The sequence below is a fragment of the Brachionichthys hirsutus genome, unplaced genomic scaffold (assembly GCF_040956055.1).
Source record: "Brachionichthys hirsutus isolate HB-005 unplaced genomic scaffold, CSIRO-AGI_Bhir_v1 contig_796, whole genome shotgun sequence".
Lineage (NCBI taxonomy): Eukaryota > Metazoa > Chordata > Actinopteri > Lophiiformes > Brachionichthyidae > Brachionichthys > Brachionichthys hirsutus.
The window spans coordinates 241,927-262,375 of NW_027180331.1; the positions used below are offsets into that span (position 1 = coordinate 241,927).

General features: G+C 44.0%; 2 protein-coding genes across 2 annotated transcripts; one reads left to right on the forward strand and one right to left on the reverse strand.

The window, feature by feature from the left end:
• Positions 1 to 33: 33 nt before the first annotated feature.
• Positions 34 to 4,496, forward strand: LOC137912995 (ras-related protein Rab-23-like). The gene is made up of 7 exons (XM_068757128.1): positions 34 to 156; positions 1,558 to 1,792; positions 2,086 to 2,171; positions 2,392 to 2,548; positions 2,663 to 2,745; positions 2,821 to 2,913; positions 3,005 to 4,496. The coding sequence occupies exons 2-7, from the start codon at positions 1,638 to 1,640 to the stop codon at positions 3,136 to 3,138; spliced, it is 708 nt and encodes a 235-aa protein (XP_068613229.1). The 5' UTR covers positions 34 to 156; positions 1,558 to 1,637; the 3' UTR covers positions 3,139 to 4,496.
• Positions 4,497 to 6,099: 1,603 nt separating this feature from the next.
• On the reverse strand, positions 6,100 to 12,186 carry LOC137913003 (E3 SUMO-protein ligase ZNF451-like). Its single transcript, XM_068757135.1, has 12 exons — positions 12,130 to 12,186; positions 10,828 to 10,905; positions 10,631 to 10,744; positions 10,033 to 10,144; positions 9,767 to 9,911; positions 9,565 to 9,691; positions 9,316 to 9,475; positions 8,934 to 9,081; positions 7,297 to 8,801; positions 7,147 to 7,218; positions 6,734 to 6,784; positions 6,100 to 6,171 (listed from the first exon to the last, which is right to left on the reverse strand). Exons 1-12 carry the CDS (start codon positions 12,184 to 12,186, stop codon positions 6,131 to 6,133), a joined length of 2,610 nt encoding a protein of 869 aa, XP_068613236.1. The 3' UTR covers positions 6,100 to 6,130.
• Between the last annotated feature and the right edge of the window lie 8,263 nt (positions 12,187 to 20,449).

The window sequence follows — 20,449 nt, forward strand, 5'->3', positions numbered from 1 at the left end:
TTTTTTCCTGTGAAAAGCTGCTAACCTTAGCTCAGTAACCTTAGCATCAGTGTCACGCGCGCCTTGCGTTGCCACAGAGGCGGTGTCGGAGTTATGTGATGGCGGGCTGGCCAGCTGCTTCGCTCATCTGATGCTGGTCGGAACGTGCTTGAGCAGGTAGGAGTTTATATGCAGGCATGAGTCTCCCCGCCGATGTCAGAGCACGGAAACATTTTCCACTTAGCATTTAACCATGACTTGTCACCTGAACGTTTTCCAGCCTCTGTTCACAGAGGTCACATCTTGACCAAGAGGAAATAACAAGGTGACTCATCTAACACTCATTACTCACTTTGGAAACACCATTTCGAGCATAATGACAAATTACATTTCATGGCATTTTTGTATTTTCTTTGTGTATAAATATTGGTTCTAACTGTGAGATGCTTTGAGGCCTGGGCAAAGTGTCTGTGAAGATGAGTCATTGTCTGGGAGAAATGTTTTATAGCCCCTATACTAAAGTTAATTTTATATGGGCATTGCAATTCTTTGGAAACCCTGCAATCATGTTATGTAAAAGAAGTATATTTGTCTCAGATTCTCTGTTTTGTCAGATGCTGAACTGTCCATTATAGAGTCAATTAAAACTATTTGCTTAATCGCTGGACATTAAACCGTAGAGAATCATGAGAGAATATCTGACTGAGACGGGCTCGGGTTTCTTTTCCTGCTGTTTAACGAAACGGGTCATGTCACAGTTCCGTTTAGCTTACTCTACACCAGGGGTGTCAAACCCGTCCGGTGGAGGGCCGAGACACTCCAGGTTTTCCTTCCAGCCGGCCAATAAAGCAGGTGATCGTAATTAGCAACACCTCTGATTTGAGAGAAGGAACTCATTAGTGAGATCAGCTGCTGGAGAGATGGTTGGAAAGAAAACCTGGAGTGTCTCGGCCCTCCACTGGACAGGTTTGACACATGTGCTCTACACCATATGTGTCAAACTCAAGGCCCGGGGGCCAATGTGGCCCGCCACGTCATTTTTTGTGGCCCGCAAGAGCTCTGTAAAATGCTGAAAAGTAAAAGTGAATCAGAGTTAATGTGTATTTGTGACTGATTTTTAATCTGTAAATGGGGTTTTAATGATAAAATTAAATATTTGTTGCTGACTCCATTCTGGACCCAAACCAGATGATATTCAGTGGTGAGATGGAGGCCCCCCCACCCTACATGACTGTGTTAAATTCCCTAAATATCGGTCAATAATCAATGGAGATATTGAAGAACAAATTACAGACAGACGCCGGCGATTACATAACCTCAGCGGATATTTTTACAGCAGTAAGGTATCGATATATTTTTAGAACTATGCAATTGCATATGTAATATTTGTAATTTAATTAAGTATGTAGTAGTAATTTAGCAGCATGTTAAAGAGTAGTTACATTTTATTTACATTAGATTACATTTAGTTACATTTACACAATGTTACATTTACAAGTGGCCCTTTGAGGGCAACCATAATGCTGATGTGGCCCTCGGAGAAAATGAGTTTGACACCCCTGTTCTACACATTCACAGGTGGCATATGTGTTCGACTTGCGTTACTGAAACTCCCCAGCCAGAGTGGACCTGAAAAGAAATCAGACTGACCTGCAATCATGTTGGAGGAGGACATGGAAGTGGCCATCAAGGTGGTTGTCGTCGGCAACGGCGCCGTCGGCAAGTCTAGCATGATCCAGCGTTACTGCAAGGGCGTCTTCACGAAGGACTACAAAAAGACCATCGGAGTGGACTTTCTGGAGAGGCAGATACTGTAAGCTACGTGCTACTGTAAGCTACGTGCTACTGTAGGCTACGTGCTACTGTAAGCTACGTTCTACTGTAAGCTACGCGCTACTGTAAGCTACGCGCTACTGCAGCGCTATCGTACGGAATAGTGACGCTTTAGTCAGTGTTGACCAGGCATAACTTTCTGTGTATCTTCTTTTCTTTTGTATAACATTTCGAGTTATGTCGCTAACAAACAAACAAATAGATGAATGCAGATGATATTTCGGGATGGATGCTGTTGACAAATGACTCTGAAACCTCTCTGCGTGGTTGTAGGGTAAATGATGAAGAGGTGCGCCTGATGCTGTGGGACACGGCTGGGCAGGAGGAGTTTGACGCTATTACCAAGGCCTACTACCGCGGTAAGATCCCACAGCGGCTGCTCCGTGGCACTGACCCGCCCGACGGCTGAGGTTTTCGTCTGTCACAGATTTCATGGTTGACTGGCCGTGTGACATTCACATGGACTGGCTTTCTGGTCGCAATGTTCAAAGGAGATCCATTGTTTATATGGCAGCACTATAGAACACGTGTTCTAAAGCTTTATAAAATGACAAGTCGGTGTCTTGCCTTGCATTCCAGGTGCCCAAGCATGCGTGCTCGTCTTCTCTACCACAGACGGGGATTCATTTCAAGCGATTGACAGCTGGAGGGAGAAGGTGGAGGCAGAGGTCGGAGACGTTCCCACAGTCCTAGTGCAGAACAAGATCGACCTGCTGGAAAAGACCGTGATAAAGAAGTGAGTAATAAAAGTCGCTCTGGAGCAGCAAAGCGATGGCGCACAGCGCCGTGGCTAAACGGTTATTACGACAACGTCTTTGTCTTTTCTTTACTCTGACTTTACTACTCGCAGTGAGGAGGCAGAAGCTTTAGCCAAAAGGCTGAAGCTGAGATTTTATCGCGCTTCAGTTAAAGAGGACCTTAACGTCACCGAGGGTGAGCGATTGAAAGTGTGTCCGGGAGTCTGTCTGAATATCACCACCGTAACACTTCTGCTGGTCTTACCTTTAGTCTTCAGGTACTTGGCTGACAAGTATCTTCAGCGACTCAAACAACAAACAGCAGAGGAGACAGACGTTGTCCATTCAACGAGCAATAAAATAGGTAAAAGCCGAAGTCTGTTCATCACTTTTTATGTTGCACTTTGTCTTCCATCAGTAGGGTGACATGAATCATGATGTGTGTTTTCCTAAAGGTGTTTTTAATACCACAAGTAGTAATATCTGCAACCAGAGCTCCGGCAACGGCAGAGAAATCATCGCTTTGCGACCGAACAAGCAAAGGACCAAGAAGAGTAAAAACCCTTTCGGAAGCTGCAGCCTTCTCTAGGTAGACTCGACTCGTTTCCGTGAGCACCGGTAGGTTGGTCAGTGTGCATATTCTGTGGAGGTTGACACATTTGGACACCAAAGACCGCACTGACTGGGGAATTGTGTTATAATGCTGTAATAACCCAATGCTTACTCTGAACCTTAAGTTGTTTCCACCCGCTGACGGTTGCATTTCCTTTGATTCAGCTTTGGTTATTAATCAATGATCTGAGCACAAAACCAACATTCGTACACTCTTGAGTCACAACAACAACTGCAACCACAGTGCATGTTTGTTTCCTGAATTTAATGATGCCCTAAATAAACCTGACATGACGGTAACTTATTCTATTTTTGACGTTTCAACTGTGCAATATATCTGCATGTATTGTAGAAGATGCTCAAATGATTTTGTACCATATTTTTCCAAGTGTCCCCAGAATATGGTTCAAACTATGCTGTTTATCCTGGAAAGAACTTTATGGAATGCAGAGTTTATTCTCTGCAAAGTATTTTTGTATGAATCAAACCGTGCCGAGTGATATTGTAACTGAAGTGTTGACATAGTGCCAAAATGTACTCTCTTCTGAGCTGTGGTGAAATATAGCAGTATGGATGTAACATGAAAATAGTACAACCAAATAAAGAATAATTCAAACCAGATACAGAATAGTCTGTGAACACTACTTCTTCACACAATCAAATTGTAAGACTTTCTAAAAGCCCTGGACTTCACTCGGTCACCTCATCGTGTTTTTGGTTGCATTCGTTGACATGTTTCACACGTAGCTGAGCTTTTCTTTAGCTTTGGTTCAGTTTTGAGTCTTGACTATCAACCAGCCTTGAGAACGTTTCTGTATCCATGTTTTTAGACTCCTCTACATGTCAAACGTGCTGAATAACTGCATGCAAGCCTTTTCTCCACATCATTGAATGTCCAAGCGTGTTTGTAACGCCGCATTGCCTTTTAATGTCCACATGCTCCACCACTAGGTGTTTTAATCTCTGCTCCTCTTCCTCTTTGTCCGATGGTCGGTCCACTAAATCTGTACATGTTCCTCAGGCTGTCTCTCATTTGTAACTTTGTGTTTATTTTGCATTTTTACTGATGGCCTTTAGTGCACCTTATCTAAAATGACAATGTAATCTTAAGGAACCTTAAGTTAAAACTTACCATGCTCGTGTGCTGCCACTCAGGTGTTGTACCGGTAATAATCTTTGTGTTTTATTATGTTACTTTTTTCCACACATGACTTCATTAAACTATTCAAAACATTTAGGAAGTCAGTCAGACAAAGAATCCAGATTGGGTTTTGCTGTCAGAATTTGGGATTTGTGTTTGTTGGGAATGGGTTCATGGTAATCTGACATTAATAAAGCAACTTTTGTTTCTTGAATGTGCTTGTTTGTAATTTCAATGACAACTCTTCTGCCACTACAATCACAATGCAACACAACAGTACAACAGTATGGACAATTCCTGATTGCATGTCATCATAGGAAATAATTTCACAGCTGTTCGTGGTGTCGGTGAAAGATGGTAAAGCCTGTAACAGTTAAATAAGGAGTTCTTGCCACTGAAGGGAGAGATTTTTCACCCTTCAAAATAATCTTAATCCAAGGTCAACCACGCCATTCATCCTCAGCAGGGGAGGCTTCTTCTGAAGAGTGCGATTGATTGACAGTGGATGAAAGAACACATTTAAAGAATGTTGTCTTTATTGTGACAGAAATGCAGACATAAAGCAGCTTTGGGCAAAAATGACCTAAAATCCACAGCTTCATGATTCCTTCACACAAAGAGGTCGTTTGTTTCTTTACTGTATTGTTGGCCCCATAAGGACTTGCTACACGTACGGTCTGACCGATTACATTGGCTCTGAGATACAACGCCATGGTCAGTGTAGCATTGAGACAATGTTTATTTGATGTTATTGGCAGCCATTGGATTTTGGTTCCTCTAGTTTTTGGTGATCCACCATTTTGATGCTCTTCTCAGCATTGTCAACGTTCCTCAGCAAAGTCTCCAGCCTCCGCTTGATCTTCTTCTGGTCCTCCAGAGCGCAGCCAATCACCAAAGCCTGAAACTTCTGGTCAACGGGGACGGTCGAGGCCTCGGCCACGCAGGCTGCGTGCAGGGCCATCAGCCGCTTGCGGCCGCTGTCCACGTCGTCCAGTAATCCTTTCACCAGTTCATCGATTATGAAGAGGGCTGCGACTCCCCCCCCCCCCCCCGAGGACAGCGTGCAGCGGGTCCACGGGAATATTTGCAGCTGCTATAATAATCATTATAGGGTGGAAATCTGGCTCCAAGTAAAAAAAAATTTATTATGAAAAAAATAAAGAAATTTCACAACGAAAAAATGACACATTAGAACTTTATGCAGAGGAACAGAAAGGCATTATCTTCCTCATTTCTGCCCTGGAAACACTCATCTGAGACAAAACCCACTCACAGTCACCCGATCGTGGGCCTGGCAGCGCCCTGCATGGAAGCACTCGCCCACTGGAGTGGGAGTGGGAGACCGAATGTGAAGCGCTGACACTGTGAAGGTGCAAAAGCCCTGCAGTCCATTTACCATTCTATGCCTTTTATAGTTACATTATGAAAGTTGTTAAATAGCAGAAGGTGCTTCAGTGCTGGGTTGTTGCTTGCGTCCATCAGTCGTGCACAAATGAGTTCGATGTCAGCACGAAGAAACGCGCAAAGAGCTGGACGACAACTTTCTGCACTATGGTGCGTTCAATGCACTAGAGTAGACGCCGAGGCTGCAGCACTGAGGTCCAAAGATTAGCCGTGGTGTGTGTGTGTAGCAGTGTCATCTGAGCCATCTATAGAAAATGTGTCAACACAGCAAAATGCCTTCACAACACAGGCTGCGTGAAATCAGCCGCTGATTTCATGGTATAAAACAAATAAATAGACAAAATAGACATAGCAACAACTAGCATTTATTGAATGTATTCTGAACACACGTTTGTGCAACAGAAACATGAATCTCATCCGGTCCTTAAAACTCCAGCAGACTTCTCTTAAGAGCTTCCTGTAACTCTAGAAGAAGAGCAGAGAACGAGAGTCAGGTTACAGCGAGTCTAAAACACACCACCACAGAGACTGCTGTAAAAAAAGCACTTTAACCTCGTGCGACATTACGCATGCACTACCACCGGCTCATATAAAACACGGTGCTCTAACAGGACATTGATGCATAAAATAAACCGTCTTCCAGCTCGTCCCATGAGGGGTCGCCACAGCAAATCACACTCCTCCACTTCACCCCGTCCTTTCCACCAGTCTCTTCTTCTTTCCGTCTTACACCCACATTAATCCAATGTCCAGCAGCGTCCCGTGGATTAACAACGCTGCTGACTGCCGTTAACCCGGCCCTCGACCGATCCGGAATGGCTTTATGCCGATTTGCATTAGTTTGGGTTTTATTTGGCACATTTTTACGCCGGATGCCATTCCTGACGTAACTCTCTGCATTTATGCGGGCTTGGGACCGGGTCAATGGAGAAACTGGCAATGCTACGTTAGCTCCTGCTAACCCCATACTGAAATAAATTAGGTATTTTTTTTTTAAATCAGTCATCTTAAAGCCCAAGACACTCACCTGCTGACTCTCTCTCCTCTTCAGACATCCCATTCATCTCGTCTTCATCATCTGTGACAGAACACAATGAACAAGATGAAGCTCAGAGCTCAAATACATCCGTGGACACAGTGGATAGTCTGCAGTTTGGGCCGACGGGATGAAGAAAGGCAACATTTAAATGAAGTAAACTTAATCTCTGGGGCTTCAGTGGCTCTACAAATTTGGATTATTCCATTAAATGCATTTTAGCCTCCTTCTTTCCGTCGCAAAGTCAGCACATATATGTAACATAAATATATTTATCAAAGCTCAAAGCAAAGGCCGGCGGGGGGACCAGAAGAGCGAAACGTCCGTCCCGCCGTGTTTGGAAAGGAATAGCTCAGAGCACGAAGGCTGCTTTTCCCTCTGTGCCTCCGGGTTTTGTTGCCTACCATCAAGTTTTTCAGTCGCTTTGATGGTCTGCTCCATGTTCAAAAACTTCAGCAGCATCTCATCATCGATTTCTGAAATTACAATATCAAAACAGAATTAAATGTTGAATTTAGAGAGGCGGCTGACAAAAAGTAAAAAAAAACTTCTACCTTTGGCGTCTGGATTGATCTCCGTGGCATTTATTGTTTTTACAGAGGGAGGTTCTGCTGCGGCGTCTCCGCTCACACTCCTGGCGCTCACACAGGGTTCCAGGGAACAGTGCAGGAAGTGATGGTGTTTATGGAAGCTCTGTACATCCCTAAAACTCTCCCGGCAACGTCTGCATTCTATGTCGAAGCTCTTATCCAGTTTCAGAGCCGGGTGCTTCACGTGAACGTGGGTCTTCATCTGAGCGTAGGAGGGCACGGTGAAATCGCACGGAGCGCACGTGTATCGACACCGTCCTTCCTGTGCCAGATCCCTCATGCACTGCGTGTAGGCAGCTTTCATCTCCGCTGGGCTCTTCTCTGAGCTCATGCACGGGCACGGGCACGGGCACGCAGGCCGGCCGGCGCCTCCGGTCACCGCAGGCTGAACGCCCCCGCCCTCGTCTACGCGGTAGTAGTCGTTGCTGTGGACACTTTCGTAATGCCCCAGAAACTCGCCCTCGGACTGGAACTGCATGCTGTCGCAGAGGCCGCAGTAGTGGCGGCTCCGGACGTGCCCGCCGTGCTCGTTGGCGCAGTGCCTGCGTATGGTGGACTCCTTGAAGAACTTCTGAGGGCAGTGGCCACACATGTACCTCTGATAGCTGTGGCTGCCGACGTCACTGCAGTGCTTGCGGACGTCGTCCTCCGAGTCAAACACGTCCTCGCACATCCTGCACATCCAGGCCTGCTCCGTCTTCACGGGAGCCTGCGCCGCCGTTTGCTGCGGGACCGTGCACCGAGCGGGCGACGGCTGCCGCGTGCTGGTGGACGGCCTGGCCTCGGAGGCGGCGGCGGAGGCCTCCCCAGCGACTTCCAGCTCGCCGAAGTAGGTGTGTCCGCTGTGCTTTTGCAACACGTGCGCCGAGGCGTCTTCGTATAGAGGCAACTCAACTCTGCACTGGCAGCAGTAGAAGAGGAAGTTGGAAAGATGAGCCCCGCCGTGAAAGCGGCTCATGTGCAGACGAGCGATTGAGGACTCGCCCGTGTGTTTGCCGCACACGCCGCACTGATGGAAAATCTGGTTCACGGACAGGAGGTGCTTCCTGGCCGCAGCCTTTTCAGAGAATCGCAGGCCGCACTCGCAGCGCCACTCTGTGGGATTCCTGCCGCTGCTGACGACGTCCACATCGGCGCCGAGTCTCTGCCGTTTGGCTGGAAATCCTAAACAGCTGCTCCTCTTCCTGTGTCTCCTCGGAGAAGAAGGAGGCTGCGTTCCCCCCCGTGCCTCAGCAGCGTCCGGCGTCCGTTGAGCTTCGCTAAACCTGCAGTGCTGGAGGACTGCTTTCTCCATTGTTTGGTTGATCTCCACGTGGTGCAGGGTCGACCTCTCGTGCATCTCAATGTCAGCTTCTTGAAAGAAGAGCTGACAGCAGAGGGAGCACTGTCCTCGCACCCGGAGCTCCTCCATCACCTGCGTTACCGTCTTGTCAGCTTTAGCCACAGCACAACCTTGTCTGCATTTCACACTGTCCAAAAAGAAAGAAAAAAAAGAGGAGGGGGGGGGGGGGGGGGGGGAGGAGGAACAATCAGTGCTGCAAAACAAAAAAAAAATTTAACGTCTTCTATTTGAACAAAGAAGACGAAGTTCTAAAACATACTTAAAGTGAGCTTGAGCTGCAGGATGCGAGGTCAGCACTTTGTAGCACAGCGAGCATTGGACCCGGAACATCACAGCCTTGCACAAACCGATGAGGTGGTTCTTCACATATTGTGGGATGGGAACAGGCAGCGCGCGTCCTCTGGGTTCTTGACGAAGAGAAAAATAAAGACACAAATACGTCGCTCATATAATTATTACGTCTATTCAGCATCCTACGGAAAAAGCACAAATTAAATCAGGTGGGAGGTTTCTACAGTCCCAGAGATTAAATAGAAAATTGCTCAACATCACCATCTTCAAATTCCTTTCTAACCTCAGCTCTTGACATTTGGACGTGTCAAGTTTTAATAAAAGACGTACACGATGCCAGTAAACCTCACCAGTCATGGCGAGCGATTCTGCAAAGTGGTTTTTGTCCGACATGTGCTGAAGACACTCGTCGCGAAGGTTGAAGAAAAGGTAGCAGGCCGGACAGGCGAAGCACACGATGCGCTGATAGGTCAGGGTGAAGCTGTGGCTGTCTGGGGTGGACGAGGACACCTGGTAACAAAAAAAACCCAGAATGAGTCGCCACAGGTTTCCTCTCTGGAGCAAGGACCACACGACACCGGTCAGGAAAGCGCCGCGACCTTAGACTCGAGATGCGTCTGCCATTCCTTTTTGGTCAGAAAGTGTTGACCACAGGCAGCACAGCCAAACAGCTCGGACGGACATCCTTTCAGGCTGACGGTCGGGTCACACGGAGAGTGGTCAAACCTAAGCAGACGGCATTTTAGAATAACATCTGCTCTCAGGAAAGTTGTTCCAAATATTCTGAGGATATAGGAGTACCTTTTAAGGTGCCCTTCCAGGAGCGACACATTGTCAAAAGCTCGACCACAACTTATAACTGGACACGTGTGGGTTGAAGAATTCCCCGGACGAAAAACAGGTCTGTGTCTTCTAGAAGCAGAACTGAGCACTCCAGGTTTAACGCCTCGATATACCACAAAAGAGCAGCGTAAAGAATACGTGCAGCGGCATAAACATAGGGCAGGTAAACATGTAAAAACACAGGCTACTATGGAAGAGGATTCTGAATGAGGAGGAGGAGGCACCTGGCATCTTTAACCACATGTCGACGCAGCGCTTTGCTTCTTGATTGGAGCCAGTAGCTGAACTCAACGCCAGCTCCTGCTGCCGGTGAGCTTTTTGAAGGATCTGCTTCTCCTAAACAAAAAAAAAAAGACACATAAAATTAAATGTCCCACCATCTTTATAAATTATTTGATAGATAAACAAATTTCAGATGAAACAAACAAACTATAATTGTAATTTTGGTGATAAACTTTTAATTTTCCATTAAGCCCACAGGGTGGCGCTGCTGCTGCTCCAACTGGACCGACAAGACTCCCCACACAAACAGCATGAAAAGTCAAGTTCTTTTACGGAGCAGCTAAAGTACAAAGGGTTGTTAATGAAGTTTTAACAACCCTGAAGCTACAACACAGACTCAGCGTTTCCATGTTCAGAGTACTGAACCGCAGTCAAATATATTGCATCAATATCACACCAAGTTTTTGTTATATATTTCTTGCTATAGCATGATTTTTCAAAGTAGAGCCAGCAGAGACGGTACAAGTTCCCTTCGCCAGTGTAGCCGTCAAACAGAATACATAGAAATGTTTGGATGGAAACACGAGTAAGAATCTCCACCTTGAACGCTCGGCATTTATTTGCTCTTTGTCTTTTCTCGTGAGCCACTTGCTGTGCGAGTCTGTCCAGGGTGGAGCTGACTCTGGCTTTATCGCAGGTGAATTGATCTTCCAGCTAAAAGAGAATAAAACGCGACGTCAGGAAAAACCAACACAAGTATTGACATCATTTAATAATAATAAAATTCAGCCACTCACGGTGCTCGACGAGCATCCCTCATCCTCACTACTGCTCGTAAGATCAATATATTCCAATACTGGTTTGGCAGGGCCCTCCTGAAACAAGCACAAGACCATTTAATGACATTTAACACATCTATATTTTGTGGCTAATAATTCCGAAATGCCCTACAAAAGATGAGGCGATACACCGATCAGCTATAACATTATTGATCCCCCCCCCTGACACATCAAGGTGTGCTGCTGTATGGAGCACCAAGCATTAGCAGCAGATCCACTAAGTCCTCTCCGTTGTGAGATGGAGGCCTCCATGGAATGGACCCGTTTTTTCCAGCACCTCCTACAGACGCTCGATTGGACTACAACTGGGACTTTGTAGTCCAAGTTAAACTCTTTGTGTTCCTGTGCACATTCCTACCAGAGCCAGCAGGAACTTCTTCAGCAAGATGAGCTAATACTGCTTCTAACTCAGCAACTTTGAGCACAAAATGTTCATGTGCTGCCGAATGCGTCCCACCCACTATCAGGGTGCCCGATAAAGAGACGTTATTTGCTTCACCCGTCAGTGGTCATAATGGTATGCCCCATCGGTGTCAAGTGTCACAATCCTCAGCTGCAGTCATAATATGAGGAAACAGCACCAACAGCTGGAAGCAGAGTTGTTCTACCCTTCTTGTATATTATTGTTGACCAGAAACAAATATTAGATTTATTAGTTTCTGTGCAGTAACCAGATTGAACAAGAACAATTATAAAAACTCAATACAAAAAGGTACGTGAGATGCTTCCCAGATCTAAGGCGCAGTCCTATTTTTTAGTGAATAATGCAGTTTCAAAAATGGTTCATGGGTCGATGTGCTACATCTGCTCTATTGAAATCCAACTATAGAATGTCTATGGGATTTGTCACAGTGATGATGCAGGACTGAAGATCTTTAGATCAATTACTGCTAAAGTAAAAGAATACGGCAAAAGTCCTCGACTCACATTATGACAGGCTTTGAACAGAATTTGATTTGTAAAGATATGTTCCTAAGAGAGACGCCATTTAGGGGTGGGAATATTTTTAAGACCACAGTAGCCAGTAAAAGTAGAATTTTGTGTTCAAAATCAGGATTTAAAAAAAACCCCACTTTAGATCTGTTTAACTGAGCTTTTCAATCTCCCCTTGTTTGATAATAGCTGAATATTGTTTTGCTTCCAGGTGTGTGTGTGTGTTGTTCAGTGAATTAAATGTTGTTATGAAGTTCAGATCATGCTAACTTGTGTTATTCCAGACTGAATCGATTTTCCAGCAGATACAGCGGACCCATTACTTACCGACACGAACTCCACGTCTTCCGCCTCATCTTCGTCCGACTGAACCGGTGAAGACATTTACCTGAGGAAGGAAAAACTATTGCGAAGTTCAGAAGCCGCGGTGCTAACTTTGAGCATGCGGTGTCAGAGAAGCGACAGCGTCTCAAGTTACCGTTAATCCGTGCATATGTGCCTCTTAACGCGGCTCAGATTAAACAACCACGAACAACAAATCGTAAATGTTACAAAAAGATTTAATTTGAATGGGACTTGACCAAAATACATCGCCTCGTGCCAGATGGCTAGCTAGCATTTAGGTTAACCGTTAGCCAATGTCAGCTAAACGTTGCCCGGTAGTTGTAAAATATAGTTTACGCGTCTTAACTGAAATTAGGTTTATTAAACCATATGCGATTTGCGTGAAGAGAAAAATAAATTACGATTTACCACGATGTAACGCAGATTTATCAACAAACTCAGCGAAGCAACAATTCTTCTTCGCCTCTCGCCGCCAGTAAAGTTCTGCTCTTTAGCGCCGTCTGCGGGTGGGAGGCAAACTGCTGGTCTCCTCTGTCTTCAAACGCTGTTGTTGTAACACAACCTTTGGCCACCAGGGGCAGTAGCGTGCACCAGAATGCTGGAGGACACTACTCTTAAAATCCAGGAAGAATGTAGTAGTTACATCGAGCGTTACTACTACTCCGCGTTACTTTCTGCAACTTTAACCACACATACCTTGTCACTGAGTATTTAATTATTTTCTGACAATATTTTTTCTGTCAAATGCGGTTTTAAGGTTAAAGAATATACTTCAGTAGTACCGGTAGCTTTAAACAGAAATGAAGCATATTTTTTTAAATGTTGCTGAGGCAAATCAACGTCTAATCTTGGAACTACTTTGTGTCGGTTTGAGGCCAGACGCGGATCCATCACCTCCCAGAGCGATGGCCAGGCAGGAGAACACCTACGCTGGAGGTGAACGCAGAGATGGAGCAACGGCACTGACATAACTGCATTGTGATTACGTGGGACATTTAAACTGTAACAAGAGCACATGAACACACATTTGGGATTTGACTTGATCAGTTTCCATTTATTTACTGCATTTGAATCCTCCTGTTGACCCTCCATTTCTGACGACACTGTTCAATGCAGACAAAACATTTGTATGACTTGCTCATTGTAAGAAAAGCCACACGACCTTTGACCTGACTGCTATCACATCAGTGGGAAGACGTGTTCATTTGTTGCAAATAAAAACATATTTTTTAACTCATCACCACTCATCCTCCTAATAACTAAGAATTGGCCCTTGAGGCACATTTGTCATTATGGGCTCTGTAAAAAACAATGTTGATGCAATTTCATTATTAACCTGTCTGGACATATGACATCACACAAATAGACCATGTGCTGTAAGCGAACACGTAATATGAAGGTTTTTACCAGACGTGATTTAGACTCATGTGTATGTTGTATTGGTTTTCTTCACATGCTTGTTGCATATTATATAAACACATTTACATGTTTATTAATAACATAATAATCGCATGAGATACGGCATGGATACTTACATTTTGGAATGGGAAAAACCTTTTTTGATTGCAAATAAAACACACTTTGAGTTCTTCCATCGCATCGAATGAAAAGGAATGCTGTGTCATCCAAATATAAAATAATTCCAAAGGGGTCATGATGTGAGTCATCTTCTGTCCTCTCCCGCATCCTGAATGTGTGCATAGCTGCTATCTTATTTCATTTAAACGGGGTAGTCTACATTCTGCGTTGATGTCAAACTTCATTCTATCAGGCAAAAATGTGAGATTAACAATGATGATAATGTAGTCCAGCAACAGGATAAAAGGATAAAGGTACATTTAGTATAATATTCACCCTGGCAGCACATCATGTAAGTCTATTGTTAGTGTCACATTATCCTTACGGGCATCTGACTGCAGCAGAGGTTAATCTGCTGACTCCCTGCTGCTGTTGGAAAATAAATAAAGAAATAAAACTTGCGTCTCTGCTGAGTCATGCATTGTGCCTCACAATTGCCTGTCTTGTGTATACTTTGATCCAAGGCGCGATTTGCTCTGCGATGCTTCACGAATGTCATCAGCATCTTTTTCTCGTGTCCAGCTTCCAGCGACAGACCGGCAGGAGAGGAGTCAGCTGCTGTTTGCGGCTGCTGCGGGATCCGTCCTGCGCACCGCCTCGTGATGATTGCTGCGGTCTTTCTGGTCCTGCTGAGGCCGTACAGCCTTCAGTGCGCGTTGATTTTATTGCTGTTATTGCTCGGGACTGTATCGACAATTTTGTTTTTCTGCTGCTGGCATCGGAGGCTTCGCAATGGAAAGCATCCAATGAAATCGGCGCTTTCCGGACGCACCAAGAGCCGCGGTGAGTGTCGCGCAGGCCAGCCGACAGCTCGTGCGTGTGTGCGCGTCATGTTCTAGATGTATTCAGTATGTCAGATTATTGTTGTTATTATTATTATAGTGTAGCCTGCCCATAAATACGCGGTGTAAGACGCGAACCTCGGCGTTTAGCATCGCACTAACAATGACTGGACTGTCATAGTTTGTTGCTAAATGTCTTGAGTTGCTCTGATTTGAATATAAACGTTTATATCTCCTGGATGAGTCCATTAACATGTGATTCTAACGCCTGTTATTTGTCCCGGATAGTTGGCCTGCGATCACATCATTTTCGCTCAGAGGTAGGATTAACTTCTTCATTAAGGGTTTGCGTGGATCCTCTGTAATGTCATAAAGACAAAGAAAGTCAAACGTGTGAGATTGTTCACGTTCTACAACATTTTTTTTTTTAAATGAATGTGATAATATTATATATAATCACCAAAAGCCGGTTTCTTTGAACTTTCCCTGAACTGCGTATCTATTCAGGGATTGTGAAGTGCGCAATGCGCATGCATGTGTTATCAATAAATAATGGTCTTATTTTGCAGACTCACTCTTTATGGAAGATTGAAACTCTTCACAGTGTATTATCAGAGGTGTTTAGTGAGCAATGGAAAAACCCACCCTGCCTCATGATGCTTCTATTTATCATCATGTTTGATGCTATACGATGCTTTATTATGAAGACGCCCAAGCGTTTCCGTTTTACGCACTGTGCTTTCAAAATAAAACTCCGTCATTTTCAGTTATGTATCAAAATGCATGGAAAGACAAAAATCGAATTCTAGCTTATTCTGTAGAACAGCAAGAGACTTAATTCCAGTGTTGGATTGCTGCACAATAAACCTATAGGTAATTGTAGCAATCCAAGGAACACTTATAAACATGAATTATTTACTTATTAAAAATGTCTTAGAGGCTCCTTAGATATAGTACTATAGATTATACTTGATTTAATACACCATTGCCAAAAAATAAAGCTATTTGTTTTGCATGTTCAGTGTCCACAGGACACTGAATCCCTAGCGGCTTAGTGTACCTGGATTCAGTATCCTGTTCAAGGACAAAATAGCGCGCTAGTTGTTGGTCCTTATTGGTGGAGAACAGTCAACTGGAACTAACATTAACAATAAATTGCTTTTATTGATGGACTTAAGAAACATAACAGAGATGATCTAAGGAAGAAAACAATACATCATCAGGTTGCATTGAAAAATCTGTTTTTCTTCTCTATTTGATTTTTTGATATATCATATTTTCCTGAAACTCCTGGAGAATCACAATGGCTACTTTCCTCATTTAAGAAACCCGAGTCACACGATGATCATGTCTTAATAAACACTTTCAATGTCTATTGTTGGCTGAAATCCTATTTGTTGCAAGCTTGATGGCTGTCCATGTTTCAGGGCTTCAGGCACAGTCCACGTCAGGCGAGAAGGAGCATGTATGTTCGAATGTCTGAGGAAAAGCCCAAACTGGTGGAAATTCCTGAGAGCGACCCAGAATCCTCATCTGGTCTAAGAAAACGCAAAATGAAGAAGAGAGTCCTGCCAGAATTTTACCAGTCTGTACAAGTCACCCCCACACGCAAACATGTAGGTACCCATTTAGCTGTGATCCTGATTAATGCCCCTCCTCGGGGGCATCAGTGTGCTTTTGATCCTGGTAAGGATTCTGTAAGGGCACAGAAAAGTACCGGTACTTGCTTCCAGGTCGTAATCCAGCTCTTCAAGGATAATATTATCATTACAATGAAATTACATTTGTTGTTGTTGTTGTTGTATCTTCTTGACTTTTTGTGTGTGTGTGTATGTGTTGATTAATTATAATAAGTATATATTACAAAAGGCATTTTCCCAGATTATCTTCAAATATATGAAACTGGAAGGTTTAACACAAATAAGAAGAATCTCAAGATTATTTTAAGACTCATTTCAAATGTACAGTGGACACATCCAAACTGAGCTTTAACACTCTCTCCTTTAGATATTCTAAAAAAGTTTTAAATAATAAAGGAAGTATTTATTTTACAATATTTACTTGAAGTTATTATAAACTTTTATACTTGCTCCAGTATTTTTGTATCAGCATGCCATTTCTTCATGCTAATCTTGGAATTTAACCGATAGATCATAAACAATTTGACTCTTTAAAATCAATCAATTATTCAATCAGTTAGTCTTTATCAGGGCACATACAAATAAGTTATGGTAACACTTAACAAACGTGTTTTTACTGATGCCCATCCAATCCTTCCCTTTAACAGATTCAGTGACTTCTGCTCACTGTGCCTTTGTCTGCAGCCATCTTAACTTTTATACTGGAATTCGTCCTCACTCTGTTCAAATCCCATGAGCAGGTTCTCGCGTTGGTGTGGAACACGGCTGCTCTTGTGGCTCTGGATATGAATAGCTTGGCTCTTTGTTAACGCGATACAGTTTTTGGGCCTTCACATTTTCGCCATGTCTCTCTGTGAATTGGCTGCACTGCTTCCAAACTGCATTATGCGCTCCATCCTAACAACCTTTATCAGTTCGGATAGTGCTGTTAAAATGTAAGGTGAGGCCGAAAATATGCTGGACCCATATATTGATCCTCTTCTTCCTGGAAGGAAATATGACCACAGGAACTCAGAGCTGAAGAAGCAGGACCTCGGCTAAACGCGATTGAAACCCGCCTGGATGCTTATTTCGGTCTTTCTTTAAGCCACGTTGCTCTGACCAGCGGAAATAGTAATAATCACATCCAGCTTTTATTAAATCACTAAGGGTGCTTTCACACTGCACCAAGAAGACTCGGGTTCCTTTGAGAGTTCTGGTGTTCTACTGGTGGGTGTGTCATTTATAGTATCCAGAATATGACATGTCCATCACGACTTCTCTGCCTACAACATTTGTAGTTCTTACTCCTGTATGAAATTTGACACGGCAATTTTGAACTGATTGCTCAAAGGAACCCATTGATCTGTGTGATGATGCTGCAATTCCCTGTTGTGCTGCAATACTCTAGATATCAGTCACAAATTCTTTGTGCTTTTAGTTTGAAATGTCAGCAAACACAAATTAATCTGACCTAATCGTAGAGAAGAGTCTGTGTGTTACAGTTGTCAGTCATACCGCCTGATATTTGAAATACTTTCTTGTAAAAATCCACACAATGTTTCAAAATGTGTCGATACATGCCCAAGCAGGTCAGATTTGAGCGTCTGCAGTCCTGCATTGATTTTCTGATAATACAAAAGGCAGCGGAGTTTCATGTGTCCCTTCAACCACAAGAGTGGAAGCTTGGAGATGTGTTGAGTCCCAAGAGGTCCAAGATGAGAATTGTGTATTCATTTTATATTATTTTATGCACTAGAACAATGTGGGCAGCACTGACAACATATAAGTCTCCAGATTGGCTTTGCATTTGTGAAATTAACGCATCTGCTCATGAACTGAATATTTTATTTGCACCCCTTTTACTTGCATTGAACAGGAAATCCTCATTTACCAAAAAGGTCAATTTAGAGTATTTTGCTTGATCAAAATTATTGTTATTATGAAAGTAACAAACAATAGCGGACAGTCCAGTCATGTCACGGTTAACAGTAACAGCTACAGTGGAAAGGACATTAGATAATACAAAATAAAGCAATGATGGATGCAGGTGACCATTTGGATTCAACAAATAATAACAGCTTTCATAATCGTGAGTATCCTTTTGAATAGAATCTGGAAATATTCCCCATTCAGTGGTTGGGATTATGAATAAATAGAAAGCCAAAACAATAAGCTCCCTTTTCAGCTACAAGTTGTATCCTAATGAAAAGTGATGCAATGCTGAAAAAGCTGCTGTTTTAATAGCAACTTGCATCAAGCACCAAAGCAGCACTGAGAACGGATCGTCACAGATACACACAGTATTCTGTCGCCCTGATATTCCGGACATTTATATTTCATGCTGCTGCTCCAGGTTAACTTTGCCATGACAATCTTGAAGTCTTTAAAATGCACGGTGAGCGCTGACATCTTCAGCAGGTTGTTCTCCCTTTACAGTTTCACCATCAAGCAAATGAGTTGTTTCCACTCAATGCTCCACCCGCTCCTCTCCCATCAGGCTGTGTTTACCTAGATTAGCTCTGTTGCTCAATGTCAGGTGTGTCAAGGTGCAGCAGGAAATCGCAACAAAGTCATTCATTGGTCATTTTCTCTGTGAGCAAAGTGTTACTGGAATTTAGAAACATGAAAGTCTGGAAAATATTCAAGAAAGAATTACATATTTAGACAATCCCTCCACAAAATGAATTTATTGGTCCAGTTTTTTCTTTTATTATATTTACCTGAGAGATTTTCTTGGATTTAACTGTAAATCGGATTAAGCATATTTAATTCAGGTACAATCCCTAGTGTGCGCGCTCATCCTCTCAGGCAATTAGTGTAATTGCACCCAATGTCAATAATACCCCATGCATGCATGTAAGCAGATATGGAATCATGTCCAGTCCCATCGGCCGGCTACTCTCTCTAATCTACTCTGTGGCAGCCCTTATTCGCTCCGTGCTTCGGATGCCACAAAGCCGAACCCCAGTGCGTGGATGGCGCTCTAGCGCCGCGTCACTGGTGGATCCTGCTGCTGTTGTCTACCGGGTGTGACGCGCTGAGACATGCAGTCTGCTCTCCCATCACGTTCCAGCTCTGCCTCGGCTGCACACGCACACGCACACACACACACACACACACACACACATCGTGCCATCCATACAGCCCTCTGGAGATCTGACATCACCCACATCCTTATTGCTCGGATAAGGGACGAGCTCGCATCCCTCCAAGGGCGTGGTACCTTTCCCCTGTGGCGCACGAGACACGGGACTGAAGGGTGGAAGCAAATAACGCGCAAAATAGGATTCTTGTTTTTCTTCCAACTGACAGCTCTCCATGTACGCAGTGGTAAGTCTTACCGACGACCTGGCGGGGGAGCCAGATGCTATTGATTTCACATTGGCTTCATTGGGCTCAGTCGTTCATTGTTATGGATCTTTGCGACCCGGTGGCTCTTGTTCCATCCTCACACCTTTCCGCTCACATTACGCACTTTGACCCGCGATGGTGAGAAAGAAGTGGGATTTGTGCGCGCTATTCCTGCGCGGTATGAAAACAACACAGCCGTTGTGATTTCTCTTCTTCTTCTTCATCATCATCATCCCCGTTTTCTTTTGTCTCGCAGAGCTCCAGTTCGGGGAACCCTTCCCTTCATGGTTCCATGTCTTCCTCGGCGGATTTCTCAGATGAGGACGATTACAGCGTTAAATCTGGGTCTGCGTCACCTGCACCCGGGGACACTTTGCCCTGGAACCTGCCCAGACATGAGCGGTCCAAGAGAACAATCCACGGAGGATCGGTTCTGGATCCGGCGGAGAGAGCCGTGCTCAGGATCGCAGGTGAGGGATGCTTCCCTAAACAGCGCGTTTAGGGGCCAGATGAACTCAAAGCGACTTGTTGGGGACTATATTTGTAGATTTGTGATGGGATTTTGGTCTTTTTTTATGAATGAGGACTTAAAATGACCCTTTAATCAGCTTCATTATTGGATTTGTAGCACATTAACCTTGCGTTGAAAAAATTATTACCTTTCATCTGGATTTTATAGCAATTTTTATACAATTATTTTTTCTTCGATTGAGATGGAAGCACGAAGGCTAGTCTTGTTTTCCCACAATGAGATTTGATTTATATCATTCTCACTGAAATCTGGTCTTCGTGCTAATTTTTTTTTAAGTTTGCTTTTTTATTATTATTATTATTATCACTGTTTGACGTTACAAGTGGAGTATGTGACGTCACATCAGTGACAACTGACGGGCCGACGTTATTCCAAACAGGCTCGTCTTGCTGATCTCACTCAGAGTCTGAAAGTCTTTGGCATGTGTTTAACAATGT

Bases quoted from the DNA above. Each gene is read 5' to 3' on its own strand.
- LOC137913003 (XM_068757135.1), bottom strand. From the start codon at position 12,186: ATGTCTTCACCGGTTCAGTCGGACGAAGATGAGGCGGAAGACGTGGAG. The intron at 8,802-8,933 runs GTATGTTTTAGA...CTTTTTGGACAG, and splicing joins GCAGCTCAAGCTCACTTTAA to TGTGAAATGCAGACAAGGTT. The intron at 7,219-7,296 runs GTAGAAGTTTTT...TTGTAATTTCAG, and splicing joins GATCAATCCAGACGCCAAAG to AAATCGATGATGAGATGCTG.
- LOC137912995 (XM_068757128.1), top strand. From the start codon at position 1,638: ATGTTGGAGGAGGACATGGAAGTGGCCATCAAGGTGGTTGTCGTCGGC. The intron at 1,793-2,085 runs GTAAGCTACGTG...GCGTGGTTGTAG, and splicing joins TTTCTGGAGAGGCAGATACT to GGTAAATGATGAAGAGGTGC. The intron at 2,172-2,391 runs GTAAGATCCCAC...CTTGCATTCCAG, and splicing joins TACCAAGGCCTACTACCGCG to GTGCCCAAGCATGCGTGCTC.